Source organism: Cucumis melo, chromosome 9 (assembly GCF_025177605.1).
Source record: "Cucumis melo cultivar AY chromosome 9, USDA_Cmelo_AY_1.0, whole genome shotgun sequence".
Lineage (NCBI taxonomy): Eukaryota > Viridiplantae > Streptophyta > Magnoliopsida > Cucurbitales > Cucurbitaceae > Cucumis > Cucumis melo.
In genome coordinates, this window is record NC_066865.1 from 1577024 (window position 1) to 1603262 (window position 26239).

Consider the following 26239-nt stretch of genomic DNA (forward strand, 5'->3'; position numbering starts at 1 on the left):
TGTTTCGACAATAAGAGCTCTCTACACTTTCTAACCATCCAAAAGAGGGGAAAAAAATAATACACAAAGAATCGTACTTGATTGTTGCTCAAAGTATAATTCATTTTTTAACCTCCTTCATATCACAATGTCATCTTTCAACCAGAATTACAACAGAAAGCAGGCACGATTGCATGAGACGAGAAAGAAGCAAAACTGAAATGTTAAATATATCGTCTTCAAAGACTTGACTACCAAACAAATTTATTGTAGAATGGACATAGAATCAATAAGTTAAAACAATCATTCAAGAACTAACAAAGCTGCAAACATTTTGATACAAACAAATTTCGGTGAGTAGCCAAGCATCCATGGTCAGTGGCTGCCGTAATGTCAAATATCTAGCTAAAGATAACGACTGTCGTCAAAAAGAAAAGGAAAAAAAAATACATATATAAAATGGCGGGATAATCCTGAATCCTAGGAGAAAAAAAGGGGAAACAAAAAGCAAATCCCCCTACTGGCCTGATGAACAATTTGCAGTTCTAACTACATTTGAATTCTTGTTACACATCTAAACCTTCCTCTCTAACATCAATCAATTCTACACACCCCCCATCACTTAGCGATCATCAACAGTCAACATTATTGAGAAGGGCTTAGTAATAATGGTCACGTTGTGAAAAAGGTCCAGAGCTTCTTCCCTATTGAAACTTCACCGGGATGTGCTGATTCTTCTTCATCATCATCGTCGTCATCTTCATTTCCAACTTCCTCACAAGACTCACTTCTGTACTCACCTTGATCCTCATACTTGCCTGCGTTTTCGGGTGATCCATTCACTTCCTCACTCTGAGATACCATATCAATAGAAATTTTCGACGTGCCAGCAACACCATCATCTTGATTATCTTGAACTGTACCACACTGCACACAATGAAAGACATGATACTAGATTATTAATCATCAGAGTTCGCATTCAGATTGCTGCATCATGGACCATGATAGACGCAACATTTAATGTAGGAGGGAAGGTCAAAATCATCCAAAGTTCAGACCAAAAAAAAATCAACATGAAATAATAATGCAGCCTGTCTCCTATGCAGATTTTTGGTTCTTCTAAAGAAAAAAATGGATAAATCAATTTCTGTGGTGCAAATGGAATGCATGTTTTGAGGCTAATGATGAATATGCAAGACTGAAATAAGTAGAAAAGATAGCAGTCATGATCGTATACAAAAGTTTAGACAAACATTAGAAGTAGTGAATGCTAGAAAAATCATGAAGCGAAACTAGAGACTAGGATCAAACCATACCCTTACAAGGTGGGTGCTTCCAGCATTATCACTAGCAACCCCCATTGATTGTGTCGGACGAACTCTTGAATAGTGAACGTCTTCCTCTGTACGTTTCACAGTAGCATCTTCTTCAAGTTCTTTACTAACGTTAGAAGGTTCTTTTGAAGCACCTACACTAAAGAAAATAAGAAGAAAAGAATTAAAATCAGATATTATAAATCATAACGTTTGAAAATGTATCACAAAATAAAAATCTATAGGTTATGAAGTGATTGCTTCAAAAGGTTACACATGGACATATACATATTTCCTTTTGTATGGGTTGGGGGCCAAAGGTTGGTGCGCAAAGGTAACACACCACATGCTCTGCTGCTGCACACTTACATTTCACTTTTTATTCTTTTTTCTTTTAAAAAAATATTTTTATCTACATTGGATTAGGGGCAATGGGTAGGGTGACGTGGTTATAATGGCCTACACCTCAGTTATCTTTTATCCCCAGTTTTCCCAACCTTAATATCAAAGAGCAATCGGAATCTCACACTTTCCGCCGGAGATTGTATCGTTTTTCAGGAGCCCGCACAGCTGGGGCAGCCTTCTGTCGTCTTTTCCTTGGCTGACCTTCCACAACACTGCCAGAGCGTACTTCACTGTCATCATGATCATTCTCACCCATGATTTGAGATGAATTAGCACGTGTTCTCTTCCGCAAATTCCTTTGAGTGCCTTTGCCGGCAAGACTAGATTCATCCCGACTCTCATTATTCAGCTGACTAGAATCCTCAGCATTTCCATTTGGATACTCAGCTTGCTGAGTGGACTGAAGCTCCCCAATTATAGCCTTAGCATCTTCAACTACTGCCTTAACAGACCGAGTTCTATTGATTTTAGGCTTTCCTCTCTTGGGACGTTGTCTTTTATTTTCCCTTACATCAGAAGGTTGGGAGTCAACTGCAACTTCTGGTGCCTTACTAATAATGTTACTTTGATTATCAATTGAAAGATTCTGACTTGGTTCTACATCCCTACCACTAACATCAGACTGAATTCTCCTGTCATCAAGGGAATCGCTTGCGATCGCAAGAGACAACTCTGCCTCATCTTCACCTGCAGACATTCTCTTGGAGGGTTCTGCCAGATCATCATGTTCATCTGATACTGGTGCTTCATCATCCTGTTTCTCAAATGCTGGAGATGCAATCTTTTTACCTGGAGAGAACTTAAAGATCTTCGAAGTGCACTTACGAAGCCAAGAAATGGTTCCAGCAGATATAGGAGACTTTTGACCAGCTAAGCCTGGAGTTAGTTCACCATTTCGCACATCAGAAATACCCATATTTCCACCAGAAGATACCTGAAGTCCTTGAATTTCCATATATTTATCAGGCAGTCCAGGCAGATTAAGGACATCAGCATTTTCAAAACCATCCAAAGATTGTAAATCTGAAAGCACAAACTCAGATGCTATTTCCCCACAGTTCTTGCAGGTCCTGTGTTTGTCGGCATATGAAATAAAGCGATCTCTCTCTGCAACAAGTCGTTCTCGCTGATCTTTCAACTTATTGCTTAGTTCAAGAAGCTCTTCAATGTCCTTGCGTATTTCAATTCTCTGCCTTTCCAAATGTTCTTTATTAGCTTCAGCTTCCTGCTTTTCTTTCTCAGTTTTAAGTCTCTCGAGTTTGAGCTCATCCATTTCTCTTCTAGCAACATCTCTCAAAAACTTAATGTTCTCCAATTCTCTCTCTTTCTCTTCCTTAAACAACTTCTCTTTCTCCCGAAATCCTCTTTCCATTTCTTCCACCCGATTCTGCATGGCAGATTCAAGCTCTCTTTTTTGTAGGTCAAAATCATGCATCATCTGACTTCTATCACTTTGAGCTTTTTCAGCAATGGCTGATTTTTCATGCTCCATGCTAGCTGCAAAGGATTCTTGAGCTAACTTTAAATTTTCTTGTTCTCTATGGATATAAGCTTCAGTTTCCGATCTCTCATTTTTCAACCTTTCCTCCTCGGAGAATATCCTTTTTTCAAATTCTTCCTTCTGCAGCAAAAGAGTTTTCTGCTCTTTCTCAACCTGAGCTCTTTTCTCATCCAGCTCTTCCCATTCTCTCTCAAAAGTTTCTTTCTGCTGCTTCAAATCCTCTGCTTCCTTCAGTAGTAGTTCTTTCTGTTGCCTATATTTCTCTATCTCTTGTTTCAATTCTGACTGCAAACGAAGAAAATCTGACCTTTCTGTCTCACTCACTTTAAGACTTTCCCTCTCTTCATGTAATTTCAACAGTTGTGCTTCATTCTCGGCTCTAATCTTCTCCACTTCAGCCTTCAAACAGATCAGCTCCTCTGTATCAGCGAGCAATTGTTTCTTCTCTGCCTCAAGGTTCTTCTCCTCCAATTTCAAAGACTTTTCTCTTTGTTTCAAAGCTTTGAACTTTGCATCATAGTCTGCCTCTTTCTCCTTGAATTTCTCTGTTCTCTTTTCCAGTGCCTGCTCTCTTTTCCCTAGTTTTTCCTCCATGTGCTTGATTTCAGCTTCCTTTTTCTCCACTTCAGACACTTTGTTTTTCAATTCTTCATCCAAAGATTTTCTCTTTTGATCAATTTCTAGCTCAAACTCAATCTTTTTTGCATCCAGAATGGCATTATGTTCATCGAGAAGCTGTTGAATCTCAACCTGTTGGCATTGCATTAGGTGAAAATTAGACATCTTTCATATATATAAATAAAAGAATGACTACTCTCCCCAACATGTACCAATTCAGTTGATATCAAACTAATAACACAAAATGAAGATCTGACAAGTTTGATTCAAATGGGATGCATACAGAAAGTTCCATTAGAAACTATACATCTCTCAGGTTTACTACATATAGCAAGTGGCTAGAGAACCTACCTTTTCACGAGCAGTAAGCTTTTCCTCCAACACAAGTAACTCCTTCTCTTTTATCTCTAAGGAAACCTTCAATGAATCAGATTCCTGCACCCAGAAGAAACTTTAATTTTAAAACCAGTAAATATAATTCTCTACATATCTGTTGCTTGAAGAAAGATACTCGCCTGCTCTTTCAAAGCTATGTTAGCTAGCCTACTACCAATATCTTCTTCTTTCCTTTTCAGAGCTAAATTAGAAGAGTCAATTTTCTTCTGAAGCTCTTCAAGATCTTTCTCTTTCTGTTTCACCATCCTGTCATTCTCATTTGCCCTCTCCTCTCGCTGATTAAGAATTGTTTGACCCTTGGCAAGTCTCTCTTCTGCATCTTGCAACTTTCTTTCCCATTCCCGCAAGTCATCACGTTGCTTGGACAAAGTAGCTTCATGAGATTCCCGTCTAACAAAAGTCAACATTGAAAACACCATTTTAAACTTATATCTTTTTGGTTCTAGAGAACAGTTCCACAAAAGCAATAAGATTTAAGACAGCCATCTGAGAGGAATGCATACTCTGCATTGAAGGATAGACGATCCCTCCTAAGTGCACCTTCCCGAGCCTCTAGATCTTGCAGCTTCCTCTCCACTTCTGAATTCTTCCTGCTCACCTCAGCAAGTTTTGCATCAGCAGCACGTAGTCTTGCCTCGACTTCCAAAGATTTTTCTTCAATACTGGTTACTAAAGCATTAGCTTCAGCTAACTTCGAGTCACCAGTAAACTTAATTTCAGCATTTTCTGCACGCATCTCACGTAGAGCCTTCTCAAGCTGCATGACAACATTCCACGTAACAAAAGTTTAGTCGATAAGTAACCTATGAAAATAGAACTTTTGAAGAGAAGAGTGCATAAGTTGATGGCCAGGCAAGACACACTTAATGGAAGTAGAAGAGGGAAAATGGGTTCAAATAATTCAAGCCCTCAACCTCAAGACCTAGCTTTTCCTAAATAGAGAGAAAAGAAGAGAATTTGGGAGATAGCCCCACTAACTCAAATGGTCATAATGCAGAACGGTGGACATGCATTTTAGTAAATAGTATGGAACACTCCTCTTCATAAGTCATCTATCCTAACCAATAAAGTACGTCAAAAATAAAAGACTATAACGCAATCAGGTCATCTTAAAAACCATCCTTTTGAATGCCCAAAAAGACTCGAGCCAGCAATATGTCCTGGCTGAAACCTAAACTATGAAAAAAATCCAATTTTGCAGTTATGCTATTACCTAATACACATAATCTTCAAAGTCATACATCTATACATAGTCCCATTAACAAGAAGCAAATAGCAAACATGCCAGAAAGGTAGGATATTACAATAAGACCTGTAAATAAAATCTATGAGAGGAATGTCAAAACGAATTGACACCACAGTATACACATGATATGTCAGTATCAACAAACAGTATATGGAAAGCTAGGGTCTTACATCAAGAACGCACTCCTTCTCAACACCCAATGCCTTCTTCAAATTTTCTTCTTGCTTCTCAGCATCAGACATCGCAATCATATGGGCCATTTGTTCTCTTTTGAGAGTGTCCTTTGTTTCAGCCAACGCTTGTTTAAGCTCTTCATATTTTAAAGTCCAGTCCTTTTTCTCAATCAAGAGAAGCCCCATGTTGTATTGGTACTCAAAAAGCTGTTTAAAGCCAAGAAATTAGAAAAGAGTTAATATCTATAAACAGTATACCTGGAGGGTGGGTATGTAAAACTACACTGCTTCCAAACACTTGGCGCAAAAAGAAAAAAGCTGAACTGAAAAAAAAAATAAAAATTCCTATAAATTACGAAAACACCAGATCAGAAACTCATCTTGCACAAAAAAATTAGCTCAATATACTACATAACAAAAACCAACTTAACAGCAGATTCTATTCTAAGGCCCTGGAACTCCACAATTCACACGCATTCAATATCTCATTCAATCATTTCCTCTAATGGAACTGTATTACTGGTTTGCAATTGATAGCATAAATCGATTAAACAACCATAAGAACAAACCACTTTAACTCTGAACGACATTGTGAGCCAGGAACTCCTAACTTATCTAAATTAACGAAAAAAATCCACTTAAAGAAGCAAGAACAAGAATACTCAACCAAATCCTGAACAAAAAAATCAACTAACCTCATTTTCAAGTCTCGAGATCTTCTCGTCCAACCCTTCTTGGTCCAAGGCGGCCGCCTCAGCCGACCCCACAAACATCTCTCCTCCATTTTCAACTAAAGCACCCGAAAGAGGCGTCGTAGTTTCACCAAAAGCAACAGTCTTGCCCTTGATCCCATCACCCCTTCGACTCAAATTAGGAGTAACAGAGTTAGGATTGGAAGCAGAACCCGCTCCAGTCTTCTGGGCCCCGGTTTTAGGCGTGAGGGGCCAACCAGACCAAACCTTCTGCGGCGTAAACATCACGAAACTCTCAACAAAACCAACCTCGGAACTAAACCCAATTCCACAGATCGTGAATTCAACTTCATAAGCATACGAAAAACCCAAAATTCAGAAGTGGGTCGGCACAAAAACCCTCACAACTCCCAAAGAACTACAAACCCCTCAACCTAAACAAACAAAAACACACACACACACGCACAAGAAGATTTGTACCGAATATTCAGGAAGCCACCGAATTCCGTCAAAAAAATCAAAAAAGAAAAGAAGAAGGAAGTTCGAAAATCAAACGAACTCGAAATCAAAAACCAAAAAAAACCCTTGGAAATTTCTCTTGAATTTTCCCCAATTGCATTAAGAGAGCCCTAGGCCGGACCTGAACGGAATTCCCAAATTCAGGCGAAATGAAAGATTTGAAATCCGACAACGTCTCACAACTCGCGAACCGATCCCCCCTCTCTCTCTATCTCTCTCTAATCTTTCAATTTATCTACAGCCTCCTTTTGTGCGCTTTTTTGCGGACCACTTGTTCATTTCTACGGGCCCCCGACCGCAAACTCCCCCTCAAATTACCATCTTACCCTTTTTCTTTCTTTCTACATCTTCAATAATAAGGTTTAATATTCTAAAAACATATCTAATTATTAGGAAGCAATGGTATTCTAATGAACTCAAAATAATACTTAAGTTTTCAAAAATAAAGTTAATTAGGTAAGGAAAATTCAACATAAATTTTTTACTTAAAAACACAAAATTGATTGAAATACTTATCTTACTAGTTGGTTGTTGCCCTTAAGTTTTTTACTAGTAAAAGAAAATAATACTATAAAAAAAAATAGATAATAATAAATATTTTTACATCTATAATATATATATACACACACTAAGTTGTCCCCCATTAAGTCCTTGGAAGAGAGAATATTTTTTTTCGGAAAAAACAACTATTTGTCAAACTTTCTATGAAAGAAAGAAATAAGAGAAATATTATTCTTATACAAATTGGCTATCAAATTTAGCGGTGGTTAACAATTTCTTAAGAAATTAAAAATATTGTATTAGTATAAAGTATAATATATTATTTCTTTTAAGCCTCATATTTTTTAACACGGTTAATAATCACTTTATTTCTTAGAGGAAAATAATTTAGCTCTTATCTTTCAGAATATATACTGACTTATTATTTGTCATAGAGATTGATGTTAAAAATTAATGAGATTTTTCGCATAAATAAACCAACGAACTAATCAAAGACTCAACAATTTTATAAACATCAATATTTGATGAATTATTTTAAATTCCAAACTAAAGGACCAAATCATAACAAATCAAAGTTAAACAAGGAGCATTTACAAAAATAGCAATAAAAGAAAAATGCATCACTGTCTTTTCTAAATTGCAAAATAAACAAATTTAAAAGCGGCTAACCCTTCAATAATATTCGTATGATATCATTAATTACTTATATTTACGATATGAAAAAAAGAAGCGGTATAAATTGTTTTTTTCTTTAAACAAAATTCTTACTTTTACGAGACTCTTAAAAGAGGAATAGTATTTCTTTTTCTAACAAATAAAAAATATATTGTTATAATATATAGTTTTTTTTGTTTGTAAGCCGCCAGGGGCAGTTATGGAATTCCCTAGGGGGAAATTTTTTGTAAGAGAGACGCCGCTGCCTTTTTCAGTTCGGAGCGTGCGAGTTTGAGTGCATGGTTTGGGGTGACGAAAATACCCTTGGGGGATAAAATGGCCGTTGGGTCAGAAAGGAGTGGTAAATAAAAGGAAAGGTGAGGGGTAAAACAGGAAGTAGAAGAATATACACGTGGCAAGTGGAAAAGGGAAGAAAAAGGTGGAATTCCACGGTGTACAAAGAGAGAAGGAGTTTGAAAACAAAAAAATGAGGAGAGGGATTGGATATGTGGAAGTGGAAGGAAGATAAGAATTAATAATAATAAAGAAATGATATAAGTCTTTATAATTAATGTATTTTTGTCCCCATGTGATTGCCTTTCTTTTTCATGTTCTTAGCCATCATTCTCCATTTCTCTTTCTTAACTTTTTTTTTTATTATTTTTTTTTGGATTTATGAGTTGGACTTTGGATGTGGTGAGTCAACTTTATTGTTTAGCAACAAATCAAATGGGTTTTTTCCTTTCTTTTTTCTTAAGTTTGGTTTTTTATTTTTAAACTGATTTAATTTCAGTCGTAAAATATTTTCTATAAATTAGAGGTAAACGAGACTGAAAAATTAAGCCTCGAAAGTTATCAGTTGGAGATGAAAAAGAATTCGGTCGGTGTTGGTTTGGAAAAGAAATCAAATCGACGATAATTTAAAAAAAAAATCAAAGGATCAAAACAATCAAATAATGGTTGGTTTAGGTTAGATGACTGTTTTTTTGACTGACTGATACTCATTCCTACCATAAATTTTTAAAAGTTTATGAAAAATGTGTAATATGTAAATATGTTTTCAAATTTTACAATAAAAAATATTATTAAATAATAAGAAGTATGTAAGGGAAAATAGATAGATTGAAAGTTTATATATTAAAAAGTATATGAATTAAAATAATATTTAATTTTTTTAGGTATATAAACAAAAAGAAAGTATACAATATAATATATTTTTAAACTTTCAATATTATTGAGTTTAATTAAGTACGTAAATTAAAAAAAAATATAAAATTAAGTCAAGAATTTGTTGAGCATAATATTAAACATACAAATGCTATATATATATATATATATATATATATATATATATATATATATATATATATATATATATATATATATATATATATATATATTAGAATTTGAGGATATAAATTAAACATATAATTTGAAATTAAAATAATATTTTTTTTCAAGTTGTTCATTGGAATCAAATTTGAAAAGTTCAAATATTACATTTGTTATTTGACTTTTTTTTTTTTTAAATTTGAATTTGAAGATGAATTCATATGAATTGTATAATTAATATTATGAATTAGTAGGGACATTTAATTTATTTTTTGTGGAAAAAAAGGGAAAGAAATTATTTTTAAGGAAACCTTGTATATATAATTATTTTGTTGGATGACATTTAGTTGGAATTATGCATTACATTTTAATTGGTTGTTATTATTATTATTATACATATTTTACTTTGTGGTTCGATTAGTATTTTTTTGTGGTAAAGGTGGATATTTATTTTCTTGTTTTTTTAGTTAAATTTTCTAGACCTAAGCAATTATTTTAGGGGGAAAAGGTGTTTTTAAATGAACAAAAAAAATATTTATAAAATATATCAAAATTTTATAATTGATTAGCCATAGATATCGAAAAACGTATCTACACGAATAGGTTCTGAAATTTTACTATATTTGTTTAAATATTTTTACTAGTACAACGATCGGGATTTGAAGTTTAAGGGGAAATTGCCAAAAATAGGTTAAAAAAAGAGATTTAAATGAATTTTGGGACAAGTTTTCAAAAGAAAGACTTTTAGGACAATTTGGGTGTGAATAGACAAAAATGCCCTTCATTAAATTTCTATCGCTCTCTATTGATTGTTTCGCCTACCCACGTTCGCTTTCCCTTCTCTTTCGCATAGAACACCTGAAGTAAAAAAAAAAAAAACATCTCCTTTCTTTGGCTTTTCAAATTTCCCGCTCTGCTCTTCGAAGATACTCCGACTGTTCGTCTGTCGTCGGTCCTCCAGTGCATTTCGTCGCTTCTCCTTTTCGAACCTAAGAATCAACTTTGAGCGTGTTCTCTTATTTCAGTGAGTTTTATCTGTAACCCATTTTCAATATATTTGCTTTTTCTTGGCTTGAATCATGACATCGACTTCAACATCGACCGACGGACCCTTCTACAAGATTAATCCTTCCCATCATTTTTATTCCCTAGTAAGCTGTTTGTCTCATTTGGAAAAGACAACACATAATATTAAGGCCAAACTCAAACCCGATCAATTAGCCTTATTTAGGAAAACAAAGTTTGGGCACTTTTTGGACCTAAATATTGTCTTCAATGGGCCACTCATCCACTACTTACTGTTAAGGGAGGTGGAAGATGAAGGAAAGGATTCTATAAGTTTCCTACTAGGGGGCGTTGTTTGTACTTTCGGTAGGAGAGAGTTTAACATCGTAACTGGACTATGGGGTCCTAAAGAGGACTATATTCAGTTGGGTGGGAACAGTCGACTGTTGGAGAAGTTTTTCAAAGACAAGGACTGTGTTTACGTTAGCGACTTAGAAGATATATTTTTGGAATACGAGGGTGATGACGATGATATCGTCAAATTAGCTTTAGTCTACTTTATAGAGATATCTTTGTTGGGAAAAGATAGGCGAACCAAAGTGGACATTGGTTTTTTGAAGATTGCTGATGATTGGAATTCATTTAATAATTATGATTGGGGTCGGATTGTTTTTGTACGCACGCTAAGTGCATTGAAAAGAGCCTTGGACAAGCAATATGCCAAGGGAAAGAAGAAATCAACACAGACAAAAAAATATACTATCAATGGATTTCCGCATGCATTACAGGTATTTGACTTCTTACTTCTTACTTCAAAACTTTAAAAAGATCGTTTAGTTATTTGAAACGATCGTTTAGTTATTTTAAACGATCGTTTAGTTATTTTAAACGATCGTTTAGTTATTTAAACGATCGTTTAGTTCTTTTTAACGATCGTTTAGTTATGTTAAATGATCGTATAGTTGTTTTCAAACGATTGTATAACCACTTGTTTATATATCTATATATATCTTGTGGCACTTTCTAAACTTGTTTGTCAAATGTGGAATAGGTTTGGGCATATGAGTCTATACCAACCATCATTGGATGTGGTGTAGATAAAGTAAACGATCATGCCATACCACGAATGCTGAGGTGGGTGTGCCAACAATCACCAAAGTCCCAAACTATAAGCCAGGTGTTTGACTCGCCAATGGTAAGTAGCAAGCAATAGTAACTTACTTAAGGATCGCGTGATTTTGTGCTTATTTCTTTGTCCTAAATACATTTGCCTTTTTCTATTTGCAGTTTATAATTAAGGCGGTCATTGAGATGACACCTGAAGAGGAGCAATTGAAAATTGCTTCAGGTGAACTTTTTGAAAACTTCCGCTCATCTACCATTATTCAGTCGAAGAATGGTGGTTCAAAAAGAGTACGAGAAGTTGTTAACGATGAAGATGAGTTGAAAAAGAGTAAGAAACAGAAGTCCAAGATTAAGATGAAAAAGGCTATTCGAAATCTCCAAGATCGAGTAGCGGTTGTTGAAGGCCAACTTAATACTATAAAATCCGATATTGACGAATTGAAGGGCCTGATGTCAACCATATTGAAGCACATTGGACTTCAAAGAAAGGTTAGGAATGAAACTGTTAAGTGTATTCACGTTAGTTGTTTCATATTTGGTAACCATGTTCTCGCTAATTCATTTTGAGGTTCCATAGGGTGACGAAGGGGACCACAAGGTGTCCGAAGGCTTGGAGGATGAACACATTGAAGTTAAAAAGAAGGTTTGGTTCCATGTTCATGCTAATATTGATGTTTAATTTCTATCATTATATACACTAATGCATTATGAGCTTCCATAGGGTGACGAAGATGTGTTGGAGAAGAAGGTTGATATTGGTTTAGAGGAGCCAATAGATGTCGTTGACGATGAGGACGTCATAGAGATAGAACCATTTCTCACTCAACGACCACACGTTCGGCCCGCCCGTAGGAAGCGTGCAAGTGTTTACCTATCAACCCCATTCACAACTCTACCTAAACGGTCTCTGACATCAACCACCAGCACCTCTGAGTCTGAAGCAATTGTTTATGATCCTATGCACAAAATACTTGACGTCCATTTAGATAGACTTCGAGCGTGGATTACAGACAAGCGTACAGACGATGAGCTGCGTGAAACCTTTCATGGGAAAAAATCGAAGGCTTTTTTCAGAGACTTGTTTATGTGTCGCCGGTGGTTGTCGGATGAGGTATGGGATTATCTTATCATTTATGCAATTATAATTTTATCATTGTTATGGTTCTATACATTTACTGCTTACTTTTGTTTGTATTAGCATTTGGATGCACTTTTTCTTTTCATTCGCTTGAAGATTAAGGCAGCCGGGATACCTTCTTCTCAGAACTTCACAACTGCGGACACAATCTTTATGGTTTGTAATCGTCTCGTTACTTTATGTATGTATTTGCGTTTGATATTTGTCTTTCGGTCTGATATTTGCGTTTGTATGTTTTTCTTTGCAGCGCATTTTAGTTTCGAAGTGGCCCCTATACAAAGAATGTATTAAAGAGAATCGCCCGTTTGACTGGGACGAAGAGTATAGGTTGGTTGACTATGTTGTCGGGTCAAAAGTGGACTTCCAAGATCCTTGGGCAAGTGTTGATTACGTTTACTCTCCATTCAATGTCCATGGCAACCATTGGGTTCTATTATGCTTGGATTTGGTAAGTTGTCAAGTGAAGGTATGGGATTCGCTTCCGTCACTTACAACTGCCGAAGAGATGACAAACATATTACTGCCCATTCGACAGTTGGTGCCAAAGTTGTTAGATAGTACTGGCTTCTTTGATAGGAGAGGTAGATCATCGACATACAAGGAACCTTGGCCAGTTGTCATTGTTGACCCAATTCCACTTCAACGAAATAATTGTGATTGTGGCGTATTCGCAATTAAGTATTTTGAGTACATAGCTGCTGGTGTTGGTTTAGATACATTATGTCAAGAAAACATGTCATACTTTAGAAAACAATTAGCATTTCAAGTATGGACCAACCAACACTCCTATGTATTGAAATATTAACATAAATCACAAGTATCAATTGGCTGTTCTATTATTGTGTATGTTGCATTTCAATTAGTAGTATCGATTATTCTCTATGTTGCAAAACTACTTGTAGCTAAACGATCGCTGAATTTTTTTATGATTTTAAGAATATCGTTTAGACTTTACCAAACGATCGTTTAGACTGTACCAAACGATCGTTTAGACTTTACCAAACGATCGTTTAGACTTTACTAAACGATCGCTTAATATTTTGACGTTTATTAAGAAGATCGTTTAGACATCGTTTATTAAGAAGATCGTTTACACTTACCGAACGATCGTTTAGACTTTACCAAACGATCGTTTAGACTTTACTAAACGATCGCTTAATATTTTGACATTTATTAAGAAGATCGTTTAGACATCGTTTATTAAGAAGATCGTTTATACATATGTGCGCGATGAGTATTTCTCTACACGAATATTTTGTGATATGTATCTAAACGAATACAAATATTAACTCAAATATTCTTTCTCAATTTTGGTCGCGTTTAATTGAAAATATCACAAAGTATTTATTTTATAACAAAGTTTAAAATTATAATATGTTATTCTCTCTATAAAAATTACATAAAAAAATTATATAAACGAATACAAATATTAACAAAAGTATTTATTGGCCCAAAGTTCCAGCACATATTGTTGTCTAAACAGTTTCATGTTTGGCACAGTTAGACAACCAAGGTCACTAGCAGTTACAAGGCATTCAACAAATTTGGTACAGAAAATTCCACAATCCAATGAACGCCCTTTCTGTAATGTGGCCTTCGATCTGCGTATTGGCCAAGGGCCATATGTGAAACGATCTGAATGGAGGTTGACTCCAATTGCAATCGCGAGTGAGGCAATGCATCGTGCAGGCATTTGAAGAGCTTCATCAACAAGTTTCTGCTCAACATAATTTGGCATTGAGTCGAACACGTAGATCCTGCATTTTCTCATATCAGCTGCAATAGCCAACCAGTGTTCTTTTATGTTGATGCAGGTAATCACGTAGTTGACATCTCCCCACCCTGGTATGTCGTTGTAATCACCAACAGCAGTGTTGAAATAGTATTCGACATCTTTTTCTGTCCATATACTTAGGTGTGCTGTTGGGTCTGTCCATTCAGCTTTCTTATTATCTGGTGTCACCAGATGAGTATCAAAAATGTGGTTCCAAACAATGCAGTCTGGTTTATTGATTCCAGTCTTCAAGAACAAGTCAAAATTTAATCAGAATATAATGATGCAGTTTAACTTGTATACAAAAAAAAAAAATTAAAGAATAACAACTTACCAGAAAAGAGGAATGTAATATTCTAAAAGAACGCTTGCAATGGTGCTTGAGATGCAACATTTTATTCTGCAAGTGGGCGAATAGCAGATCCAATGTCTACAAAGAAAAAATAAACGATCGTTTAATGAATGAAAGGAGAGGATAAGCGATCGCATAAGAAATGTACATGTGATCGTTTACGTAGTAAGCGATCGTGTAATATTAACTTAACGATCGTTTAGTTAATAGAAGCGATCGTTTAGTTAATAGAAGCGATCGTATATCAAAGTTATACGATCGTTTATCTAATGTATGATGAAAACAAATTTTACCTGGACCAATCTCTCCAGCATCTGCTTCATTTCATACAGCTCCAATGACTGCTTTGTGATTGTGTCATCCATCCTACAGACTATAGAAGTCAGTGTGGATAAATCCTTACGAACTTCTTTTATTTCCTTCTTCAGTTTCTTGTAGGATTTTGAATGACTTCGTTCTTCTTTGTCATTGGACTTCTTTGATCTGAAATGTTTCTTCTTGGTGATTGGATGCATTTCAGACTCCTCAGCCACTGTTTGACTTTGTTCCCTTTGGGGTGAGAGTTGTTCTCTTTGTGGAGATGAGTCTGATTGCTCCAATGATTTGTTGTTCATTGCTCCAATGGATTCATCCTCCTCCATTTGCATGTTATCATCCCCTCGAATTCGACTCTCCATGAAAGCCTTCTCTTGGGTTGACATCTTGAGTTTAGGTTGAACAACAGTCTGCAATGTAATTGTATTATTGGATTGTGTAATTATATTAAACGATGACTGACAGGTTTTACTTACATTTTTGTTGTCGAATATGTTATTCTGCAGCATTTTGTAAGATGGAGCTTGTGTACAATTCCATCTCAATATCCTTGGGATTAATCCCTTACTGTTTCTTGTGGCCAGGTGCTCATTTGCGGTTGAGAGTACTTCATAAGCCCACACCTACAACATTTAAACAAATATGTTAAACTTTGATGTTCAATTGGCATTTACTTAAAGTGTATGAAGAAATAAAAATCACCTGAAAAGCAAGGACGTAGCCTTTGATGTTATAGTATGACACTGCTTTGGAACTTCGTGTCTTCTTCAGCTCGTATGCTTCTTTTTTGCCTTGGAGACTTGTCTTTAAACTGTTGAGCAGACGAGTGTAGAAGAAAGTTGACCAATCGAAGCTTTTAAATGCTTCTTCATCATCAACTCTTCCCAAAATGTCCATGTCAAACTGTGTTTTCTTATCCTTCCCGACCATCACAGTTTCTATAAAGACGGCCAAGGCGACCTTCACAGCATCGTCATCATTTGTAAACTCAAAATTCTTGAAAATTTCCTCAATTTCCAAGCATGTTATTACTTTCTTATTTTCTGATCCGAATAGAAGACTTTGCAGTCGCTTGCTATCGCAATCTTTCTCCAATGGATTGTTTGTTGGCCACAATCCAGTTATGATGTTGAATTCCTTTTGGGTAAAACGGACGTTCTTCCCTAAAACCGAGAAACAGATTCCATCTGCGTTACCGTCTTCAGGTATCTGCCTCAGCAAGAAATGATGGATCAACTGGCCGTTGAATACCATGTTCACATTCAGCAATGGACCAAAAATTGTTTTTTCGAACATTTGCAGCTGGTCCTTGGTCAGTTTATCCTTAATAAGACTGCCAATCTTGTGCACTTGGCATGACACAGTGGCAGGGAAATACTTTTCGCTAGGTACAGCCATCCTGAAATGAATATAATATATTGAAGACAGAAGTCGAACCCGAAACCCTAAACGCTTCACAATAATAATATAAGAACACAGTGATAGTTTTTGAAGACAGAAGTTGAAACGTTTGAAATATAAACAAAGGAAAAGTGTAACGTTATAGTAGGAAAAGTTCGGGAAAATACCTTTTAACGTTGACGAAAACTATGGACTGAGACAAAAATGGTCTGAGAGAACAATGGACTGAGAGAAAACGAAGGTGTGATCAGTGCGGTTGTGTATTGCGTAGTGACGAAAAACGAAAAGTGAGAAGGCGGAACGTATATATATATCGGTCGTTTTTACCAAAGGGGCAATATTGTAAATTCGCATACTTTTTTTGAAATGTTGAATCGCGGTTGTAAACAATTCGCGGGTGTCTTTCGTTGTTTCAAAAGATCGTTTAGTTTATGTAAACGATCGTTTAGTTTTTTATAGTCGATCGTTTAGTTAATTTCAAACGATCGATTGGTTGTTTTAAACGATCGTTTAGTTTTGTTCGACCAATCGTTTAGTTTTGTTTAACTGATCGTTTAGTTAATTTCAAGGTATCGATTGGTTGTTTTAAACGATCGTTTAGTTTTGTTTGACCAATCGTTTAGTTTTGTTTCACCGATCGTTTAGTTTTGTTTTAAACTATCGTTTAGTTGTTTTCAAACGATCGTTTGGTTGTTCTTAACCGATCGTTTAGTTATTTTTAAACGATCGTTTACATATTTTTAAACGAACATTTAGTTATTTTTAAACGATCATAAAACCAGTGTTTGTGTTCTTAAATGAATAAGTCAATCGTTATTTTCGTCTTCTTCATCCATTTGGACGCACAGAAAGTAAGAATGTTGGGACAAATCATTAAGAAAACACATCATTAACAAACATTCATTAATTAGTGTAATACTTGGTACATTGGTAGGGAAATTTCTAATCTTGTATGCTCGACTTGTCGGTATATGAAATTGGATTGGTACACGTTAATCTGTTGTGACCTATTTGTTTACACCGACCACACTTATGCAATTTCGGAGCTTCACCAACACTTGGAATCCTCTTTTTCTTCGGTCGACCAACTCTTTTGACTACTTTTGGAGGTAAAACAGTCATATGTACGTAGTCTTCGCTTGTCTTCCAATCTGACTGATTCCCAACTGGGTAGACGGCCTCCGCATATGCAGCCAACAAACATTCATTAGTGTAATAATTAGCACATAAACTATAAACATTTATATTACGAACCCGTGCTGCAGCAATGGCATGTGAGCATGGTAGTTGCTCAGCTTGAAACTCCTTGCAAGTGCATTCTTTAGTCTGAAGGTTTACGACCTCCTCCTTATCTAAATCTTTGACATGAAATTGGTAACAGTCAATTGGGTTGACCTTCATTGTCAAAGCTCCTTCTTGTTTCTTTTGAATAACTAACTCTGCCCATTTGGTCAATGTAGACGTCACTTTAATGCCTTCTTCTCGACGCTCCCAAAACCAACGTTGTAGCAAAGCTCGAACATTTTCAAGGAATGAAGCAATAGGCAAATCTCTAGGTTCTTTCAGTATAGAATTCATGGACTCCGCTATATTTGTTGTCATCATGTTATACCGTCTTCCTGGGCAGTGAACACGAGACCATCGTGCTATTCCAACATCATTTAAATATTTCCCTGAACCATTAGGAAATGAAAGAAGATGTCTCCACGCTTCAACAAACGTTGATTCACGATATGTTCTCGATGCATTATAAAACAAAGTAGCAACCGTGTCATTCTTATATTTATCATGCAAATTTTGACTCAAATGTTGGACACAAAGGCCGTGGAATGCAGATGGGAAAACTGATGAAATACCCTTGGCGAAGCATGTTTTCCGATCTGTCACAAAGCCTAGATTAGGCACCTCCCCTATTGCACCTTTCAATTTTTCTAAGAACCACTGTATTGAGTCATCTGTTTCTCTATCAACTACTCCAAAGGCTAGAGGATAGATCTGATTGTTACCATCTAAACAAACGGCCACTATCAACTGACCCCGATATTTGTTCTTAAGAAATGTTCCGTCCATGACTATGACCGGTCTAATGCAATTTAAGAATCCTCTAACACATGCACCAACAGCCATAAAAAGATATTTAAAGAAACGATCATCTTCGAGTTCCATGTGAAATATTGTACCTGAATTTGTAAATTTGAGTGCTTCACCATATCTACGCAAAAGATTATATGACTCTTCAGGAGACCCTCGCACTCGTTCATATGCATTTTCTCTGGCACGCCATGCTTTCTCATAACTCATATTTATGCCATAGTCTTGCCTCATGTCTTCTATGATATCACGTGGTTTGTATATGCGACCGGGCCCCTTGAATTTGGACTTGATTAATTCTCCAACAACCCAAGATTTTGCTTGCCTATGGTCACGATTCAAAAACTCAAGAGAACATGAATGAACTTTCACATACTTTTTAATCTTGAATATATTTGAATCCTTCAGTCTAACCGCTCGCAATCTCCAACCACACTTGTTGTCGATGCATCTAACGAAAAGAACCTCTTTTGTAGACTTTTTTACTACAAACTGAAAATTTTTTTTCATTGCCAACACACTTAATCTCATTGACAAATCTCTCTTGCAAAAAAATATTTGTCCTACATCCAACTCTTCACTTGTAGAGCTTTCTTCCGACCAGCCACTTCCTTTTGTCTTCAACTTCCGACTAGAGGACCTGTAGTCAACTTTACCTTTTCCTTTGCAATCTTTTGTAGGAGCATCTCTTTGTTCTGGGATGTCAAACAATTCATTGTACATCTCAACTGACTCCAATGTAAAAGTATCATCTATTGAATGATATGACTCATATGATTCCCATATAGCCGAATTGGTCCCTATCATGTTATGACACAAGCCACCCTCGACTTCACCAATATCAACTTCATTCTCATCTAATCTATCCATTCCAATTGGAGGAGGATGAGGGTTTAAATTTTGAACTTGGTTGCTCCCAGATACTGAATTGTAATCTTTGTTTAACACTTTCATGCTTCGATTGCTTGTAGGCTCAAACGATAGGTATAGGGGGACCTCCAATGGATTTTCACTAAGAATATAAAACTTCAAATCACGGTCATTGCTTAACTCAAATGGAGGAGCTTCCTTTTCCCCTTTGATCTCATATATACATCTTATCTTTATGTCAAACTTTGTAGGGTCAACTTCTGCAAGGTCATATAGTTCAGACTGTAAATCTTTGTGTGTTATTTCTTTAGGGACAACAATGCCTTTTAACACTCCTCCTTCATATTTTCTTCGTCCCTCATCCCATTCACCACCGTGACGCACTAAAATCCGAACATGTGCCATCCTTAAACTACCTTAAGTACTTTTGTATCTTAAAAAATTGATTTGAACTTAAGAACCTACAAAATGCGTGCAAGATGTAAAGAAATGAATTAGGAGGTGTACCAATTTGATTTTGAAATAAATAGTGGAAGTTTGGAACGTGCGAGATGTGTGCGAGATGTGTGCGAGATACGTGCGAGATGTGTGCGAGATACGTGCGAGATAAAGCATGAGGGCCTAAGAGAGTTACTAAACATGCAAAGAATAGCTCTAAATGGATTAGGAGGTGTACCAAGTTGATTTTGAAATAAATAGTGAAAGTTCGGAACGTGCGAGATGTGTGCGAGATACGTGCGAGATACGTGCGAGATAAAGCATGAGGGCCTAAGAGAGTTACTAAACATGCAAAGAATAGCTCTAAATGGATTAGGAGGTGTACCAAGTTGATTTTGAAATAAATAGTGAAAGTTTGGAACGTGCGAGATACGTGCGAGATAAGTGCGAGATAAAAAAAAAATGCGAGATAAAAAAAAAAAACCTTAATTCCTTCTATTCCTATTGCTTACTCCTCCTCTATTTGATCCAACTAAATCCTCATCCTCTAGTTCAATTCATTTTTCACTAGCCATTGAACATTGAACTTTCTAAGAACCTAAAACCAAAATTTGACTAAACTAATTTACGGCAAATAAGTCCAATTCCAAAAACCAGACAATTACGGATGAAAATAGCACCAAATACCCTAACAAACATTTACTTACAGCAGATAAATTGAAAATCGGTTATACATGAAACTCACCTAAATAAGACGCTCGAAGTTGATTGAATGGTCCGAATAGGAGCGACGAAATGCACTGGACAACGACCGACGAAGGGCAAGCGACGAAGGGCAAGCGACGAAGGGCAAACGACGATGGGCAAGCGACGATGGGCAAGTGACGATGAACAACTGACGATGGCCGGAGTAGGTTCAAGTGTTCTACACGAAAGAAAAGAGAAGGGAAACGGAACTATACGCGAAAGAGAACGAATCAGAGAAGGGAAAGCAACGTGGAAGAGGGAAAGGAAAGGAAGGGCATTTTTGTCTATTCACACCCAAATTGTCCTAAAAGTCTTTCTTTTGAAAACTTGTCCCAAAATTCATTTAAATCTCTTTTTTTAACCTATTTTTGGCAATTTCCCAACTTCTATGTGCTAATAAATTCTATGCATATTTTAATTAAATATGGTTTGTTGTATTATTATTACTTTCTTTAATTATTAAATTTAAAAAGTTGTTGAATTTATTGGTTGTGGGGCTTTCTCACTATTTTGTTGTCTTTTGCTATAATGTTATTGGGAACAATTTTATATCATTTACATGATTAATGTAATATTTATCATCATTATTATTATTATTAGAGAAAGTTAAAAGGACAATTTTTTCATTAGCCATATTATTTTAGTTTTTATATATAAAGAGATAAAGTTGAAAGGATTCGAGTTCTTTAGATCTATACTAAATTCGTCAGTAATAGAAATTATTATGTTTCTTTTTAGTCAAAAAAAGATTTCTAGGTAAAATATGTTTTATTAGTGATATGAGACAAATGGGTTGGTGTAGAAGCACACCAACGAACTTAGTATAGGTCTAAGGGACTCGAACCTCCTGTCAACTTTATGCTATTTATATTATATATATAATTTAAATATCAATTTTAGAAGTTAGCTTAATGATAAAACTGTTTCCCAACCCTATTTAGACTCAACTTGAAGTTTCTATATTATCTTTACTAATCTATACAGAATTACTAATTAGAATTTGATTCAATATTAAGCCAATATCATTATATATATATATATATATATATATATATATTTGTGACGTGGCTTTCAATAATTTATCCATAAGTAGGGCTCTATAAATAGTTGTATATTTGATGAAACAATCCATTTTCATTTCACCAATAAACAATAAGAGAGAGGAATGAAGTGATTATTCGCCGGCGCCCCCATGAATTCCGGCCACCAGCACCACCACCACCACTACCGCCTTTGGAATACTCCAATACCTTATCTCTTCGGCGGAATAGCCTTAACTCTACTTCTCATCCTCACCTCATTGATTTTATTTGCTTGTTCCTACCGGAAACGCCCTACTTCCTCTTCCTCTTTTTCCTACGACGAAGAACAACACCCGAAAATCATGAAGATCGATACGCCTTCCCCAACAACCCCCGCCGTCGTCATCATGGCTGGAAATCACACTCCCACCTTCCTCGCTACCGCTACTAATACACCACCCGCTTAATTATATTCTCATTTCTCTCTCCATCCAAAATCCATCTTCTTCATTTTTGCTTCCTTCTAATTTTATTACTGCAGCGGGAACATGTAAATTCATCGAGTAAAAGCTATGAGATATTAACGCTGAGATTTTATCACTATATCTCAAATAAAAATGAATTATGTAGAAAAAAGATTTGGATTTTGTCAACAAAAAAGTTAGAAAGCTTTGTCTGGAAAAGTCGAATCAAATTTTGTTTTTTTTTTTATTTTTTCTTCTTTCTCTCTTCTCTTGATATATCTCCCTCTTTCTCTCTTCTCTGGAAGAGAAGTTATGGATTTGATTAACAACTGTTCTTAATTCAGAACTAATCAAAGGTGAAAAATAAATAAATTTGTTAAGGTCGGGTGGTGACGAAGCTTTTGAGATTTGCCTCACATTCTCTTCAAGTTCGTCCCATGCTATATGAATTAGGTTGCTCACTACGTTTTGATTCTTATGTTGGTGTACTGAAGAACAGTTGGTATAATTTTATCATTCAACATGTCCAAATTGTAAAACATATTTTCTAAACAAAGGGATTAGTGGCTCAAAATCTTTCATTTTGCATATACTTTTGAATCCAAAATATAATTATGCACTAATAATATACATTTAATATCATCATTTAAAGAGAAGAATCGGTCGACTATATCAATTTTGTTGTTTTGTTAGTGATTTTGAAATAGTTATAATTGTTATTTTTATCGAATTAAATTTAAAATATGTTCTTAATAGTTTAAGTTTAATTGCACTCTGAAGTTGCAAAAGTTAGACAAAGAAAGCCCACATGTTGTATTGAGAAAATGTCAAATTATTTACAGAAATAGTAGAGAAAAGATATTTATATGTTTCAATCAACTTCTATCAACGATAGATGTATATTGGTTTCTATCATCAATAGTATCAATAATAGACTTTTATCAATTTCTATCGTCGATAGACATTAATAGATTTCTATTAACGTTTTTCGATTATAAACTTGTATCATTTTCTATAGTAATAGATGTCGATAGGCTTCTATCAATATCTATTTGAGTTGTAAAAAATGTAGAAAATTTTGTTATAACATGCGAATAGTTTGATCCATTTATCTATATTTAAATTACTAATCTTTTCCGTTTTTTCTCTTTTTTGCTAATGGTTTTTTTTAAGCATTCGCAAAAATAGTAAAAAAGTTTATGTAATAGAGTCAATGTCACTCCATTTTTTAAATGCAAAAGTAGCAAATTTAAAAGTGGATAATCTTCTGATAGTCCTTCGATAGCGGTCTAATATCATTAATTACTTATCATATTTGTCATATTCGCAATATGCAAAACAGATGTGCTATGAGTTTTTTTTTTTTTTTTTTTTATAATTTTTTTGTCATTTGATACAATTTTTTTTTTCCGATCTACATATGTTTTGCCTATTACAATTCCTTGGTTTATTTTTTGGTTGGTTGATTCTTGTTTTTTGATTATGAAAATTGTTGGAGAAACTTTTTCATACTTATGAGAAAGATTACTGTTTCTGAAAGTTTATAACTATGATTAACTTTATTTTATTTTATTAAAAAAAAATTCTATGCTTTTAAGAAATTAATCTTAAATTTAATCATATGGTGATGAAATTTATGAACTGAAATTAAAGAGAGATTTTAGTTCGAATTTAAGAAAAACATTATTACAATGTAGACTACATTAAAGGCTTTGGTCAAAGATGCACTAAAGAAAGCAATTCTAACGATGAGGAATTAGAATGAAATTTGGAAGCAAAGTGTTCCCCTTGATTTGAATTTTGAAATTTATTTTTGAAAAAAAGTTATACAAATAGCCACAAAAAACATATCATTATTAATAAACTTTGAACCAAATGGACACAAGATAAAACGACAACGCCAAAGTGATAACAAGGTCTGGACAAAAATCAAGATGTTCAACCTTGACTAACCAAACACGAAACTGGACACGCCCATAAATCCCTGAGAGGAAGAGCTATCTCAAAGCTACTACAAAACCTTATTGGGAGGCAACTCATGTCAACCACTCGTATAATTACATCATACATATATTCAAAGGAAGGAAGTCTATTCTAATACTAAGATTCTTTACATGTTACATATATACGTTGCATCAAACCTTATGTGTGGCATGTGGTGAAGGGTTTTGGCAGATGTTTCCATCTTTTACTTTGCGTTCTTTCCCAAATTATAAATCTACCTTTGTTGTCATGCGAATGTTAAATCTATTATCATTGTCCAAATTTTGGCACTAACAACTAAAACTCAAAAGTCGTTAATCATTTATATATGATATATCGTTGGATTAAAATGATATTTTAACTGGTGCTCTATTTATTTAAATATATACATGCTTAGCTACCAATTAAGCAATAAGTCAATCGAAATAAAACTAAGAATATATATATATATATACACACACACCAATAGATTATTCGAGCAAAGAAGAAAAGTTTAAAAAAATAGAGAGAAGAATCTCAAAAGTCTAATGATGAATATATATGAATGTGGCATGAAAAAGAGGCATTATAGGGCCTATTATAACATGTAAATGGGAGGATGAAAAGTTGTTAATTGGTTGACTCACTTTATGAACATTTATAATTAAGCATCTAACCCAATTTAAATCAAATTTGAATATGATCATCACTTTTCTTTTGAAATATTATCCACAATATGTATAAAATGGATAACAAAACTAAAGATACCATTATCAATATAGTGTTCTTCAACTTTATTATGTGTGATTTGAAGCTTTGTTTTGATTAGTTGGATCTCTTTTTCAACATCACTAGACAACTTCTTTATTTATTTGGGTCTAAAATTCAAAAGTTAAGGCATAATATGTGATTGTTTGTTGATCACTAAAAAAGCAAAAAATAAATAAATAAATAAAAAATAAAAAAAAAAGAAAGAAAGAAAAAGAAAAGAAAAGAAAAGTGTTTCTTTTTATTATGAAAATGATGATCTTCCATTATCTTTTCTCTTTGCTGGCTAAAAACACAAGAAATATCAGCCTCCAATGGAAGAAATAATCCTTTCTTATCCAATGTGAAGGTGAAGGAAACTCGAGTGAAAAGATACTTATAGTTTAATAACATACGAGTTTCTTTGATATCTAAATGTTTTAGGATCATATCAGAAGGACAACTATTCACTTTAAATGGCATGATAGCTTCTTAGTTTAGTTTGGAGGTGGGGGATCACTACTTGGAATTTTTTAATTTTAACGTATTTGTTTAAGACTCGTTTCAATAACAATTTAGTTTTTTGAAAAGAAATTATAAAAATTAGGTTATTTTTAAATATAGCAAAATGAACCAAAATATTTAGAAAACATAACAAAAAATTATAGCCTATATAGTCTACGATGGATTGTGATAGACCAAGATAAACTACTATCATGTCTTTCTGTATGATAAATACAAATAGTAATACATCTTGATTTATCGTAGCTTTTTTAAAAATATTAAGCATATTTTCTCTCAAATTCTTCTTATGCTTTGCATTTTTCTTAAGTTTAAGAGTTGAATTCTTAGACAGATTCTAAAAAACAAAAGCACGTTCTTAAGAACTATTATTTTTTAGTTTTCAAAATTTTGGTAGATTTTTTTGAAATATTATCTAGAAAAAGATGGGAAAGCATAAAATTTAGTAATATGTTACATGGATAGAGTGTTTAAATGTTAGATTAATAAACTTAATGTTACCCAGGAATAATTTCTATAAAGAAATCTTATTTGAAAATCTAAATTCTATGAAAGTTTGAAAGTTAGAAAATATAATTTTATTACAATTTTTGTAATATGGTTAATAGAGAGACCAAATCCAAATGTTTTCTAAAAACAATCGAATTTTGAAACTTTAAACTAAATTGAAACATTTTTTTTAATCCAATTTTGATTGGAAGGTGTCGATTAATAAAATTCTCCGATTTAACAAAAGACAGAGATATCTCCACCAAAACATGGAATAACCAAATTTTGAAACTTGAACTTAAATTGACATAAATTTCGAATCCAATTTTGATTGACAATATTATTTCATATTGATAAATTTGTAAAGATTATAACATATTTTTCAAAATCTATTCTTTTTGTTTTTTTTCTTGGCAGAAGCTCAAGCCCCAAATTTTAACAATTCTCG

General features: G+C 34.4%; 4 protein-coding genes across 4 annotated transcripts; 2 read left to right on the forward strand and 2 right to left on the reverse strand.

Annotated features, from left to right (window-relative positions):
- Positions 1-285: 285 nt before the first annotated feature.
- Positions 286-7083, reverse strand: LOC103498563 (nuclear matrix constituent protein 1). The gene is made up of 8 exons (XM_008461199.3): positions 6327-7083; positions 5629-5838; positions 4716-4969; positions 4332-4602; positions 4168-4251; positions 1820-3948; positions 1296-1452; positions 286-906 (listed from the first exon to the last, which is right to left on the reverse strand). The coding sequence occupies exons 1-8, from the start codon at positions 6606-6608 to the stop codon at positions 652-654; spliced, it is 3642 nt and encodes a 1213-aa protein (XP_008459421.1). The 5' UTR covers positions 6609-7083; the 3' UTR covers positions 286-651.
- A 2924-nt stretch (positions 7084-10007) lies between these two features.
- LOC127151000 (uncharacterized) lies at positions 10008-11631 on the forward strand. The gene is made up of 2 exons (XM_051090191.1): positions 10008-11122; positions 11386-11631. Exons 1-2 carry the CDS (start codon positions 10409-10411, stop codon positions 11545-11547), a joined length of 876 nt encoding a protein of 291 aa, XP_050946148.1. The 5' UTR covers positions 10008-10408; the 3' UTR covers positions 11548-11631.
- LOC127150999 (uncharacterized) lies at positions 11627-13436 on the forward strand. The gene is made up of 5 exons (XM_051090190.1): positions 11627-11948; positions 12037-12102; positions 12181-12570; positions 12658-12753; positions 12845-13436. The coding sequence occupies exons 1-5, from the start codon at positions 11646-11648 to the stop codon at positions 13400-13402; spliced, it is 1413 nt and encodes a 470-aa protein (XP_050946147.1). The 5' UTR covers positions 11627-11645; the 3' UTR covers positions 13403-13436.
- A 538-nt stretch (positions 13437-13974) lies between these two features.
- LOC127151001 (uncharacterized) lies at positions 13975-14821 on the reverse strand. The gene is made up of 2 exons (XM_051090192.1): positions 14706-14821; positions 13975-14617 (listed from the first exon to the last, which is right to left on the reverse strand). The coding sequence occupies exons 1-2, from the start codon at positions 14763-14765 to the stop codon at positions 14027-14029; spliced, it is 651 nt and encodes a 216-aa protein (XP_050946149.1). The 5' UTR covers positions 14766-14821; the 3' UTR covers positions 13975-14026.
- Positions 14822-26239: the final 11418 nt, after the last annotated feature.

Excerpts from the sequence above, each read along its gene's own strand:
- LOC127150999 (XM_051090190.1), top strand. The coding sequence starts at position 11,646 with ATGACACCTGAAGAGGAGCAATTGAAAATTGCTTCAGGTGAACTTTTT. Across the intron at positions 12,571-12,657 it reads GCCGGTGGTTGTCGGATGAG|CATTTGGATGCACTTTTTCT; the intron begins GTATGGGATTAT and ends TGTTTGTATTAG. Across the intron at positions 12,754-12,844 it reads CTGCGGACACAATCTTTATG|CGCATTTTAGTTTCGAAGTG; the intron begins GTTTGTAATCGT and ends TTTTCTTTGCAG.
- LOC103498563 (XM_008461199.3), bottom strand. The coding sequence starts at position 6,608 with ATGTTTACGCCGCAGAAGGTTTGGTCTGGTTGGCCCCTCACGCCTAAA. Across the intron at positions 4,970-5,628 it reads AGAAGGAGTGCGTTCTTGAT|CTTGAGAAGGCTCTACGTGA; the intron begins GTAAGACCCTAG and ends GTTGTCATGCAG. Across the intron at positions 3,949-4,167 it reads AGCTTACTGCTCGTGAAAAG|GTTGAGATTCAACAGCTTCT; the intron begins GTAGGTTCTCTA and ends CAATGCCAACAG.
- LOC127151001 (XM_051090192.1), bottom strand. The coding sequence starts at position 14,765 with ATGTTGCATCTCAAGCACCATTGCAAGCGTTCTTTTAGAATATTACAT. Across the intron at positions 14,618-14,705 it reads TATTACATTCCTCTTTTCTG|ACTGGAATCAATAAACCAGA; the intron begins GTAAGTTGTTAT and ends TTGTTCTTGAAG.
- LOC127151000 (XM_051090191.1), top strand. The coding sequence starts at position 10,409 with ATGACATCGACTTCAACATCGACCGACGGACCCTTCTACAAGATTAAT. Across the intron at positions 11,123-11,385 it reads GATTTCCGCATGCATTACAG|GTTTGGGCATATGAGTCTAT; the intron begins GTATTTGACTTC and ends AATGTGGAATAG.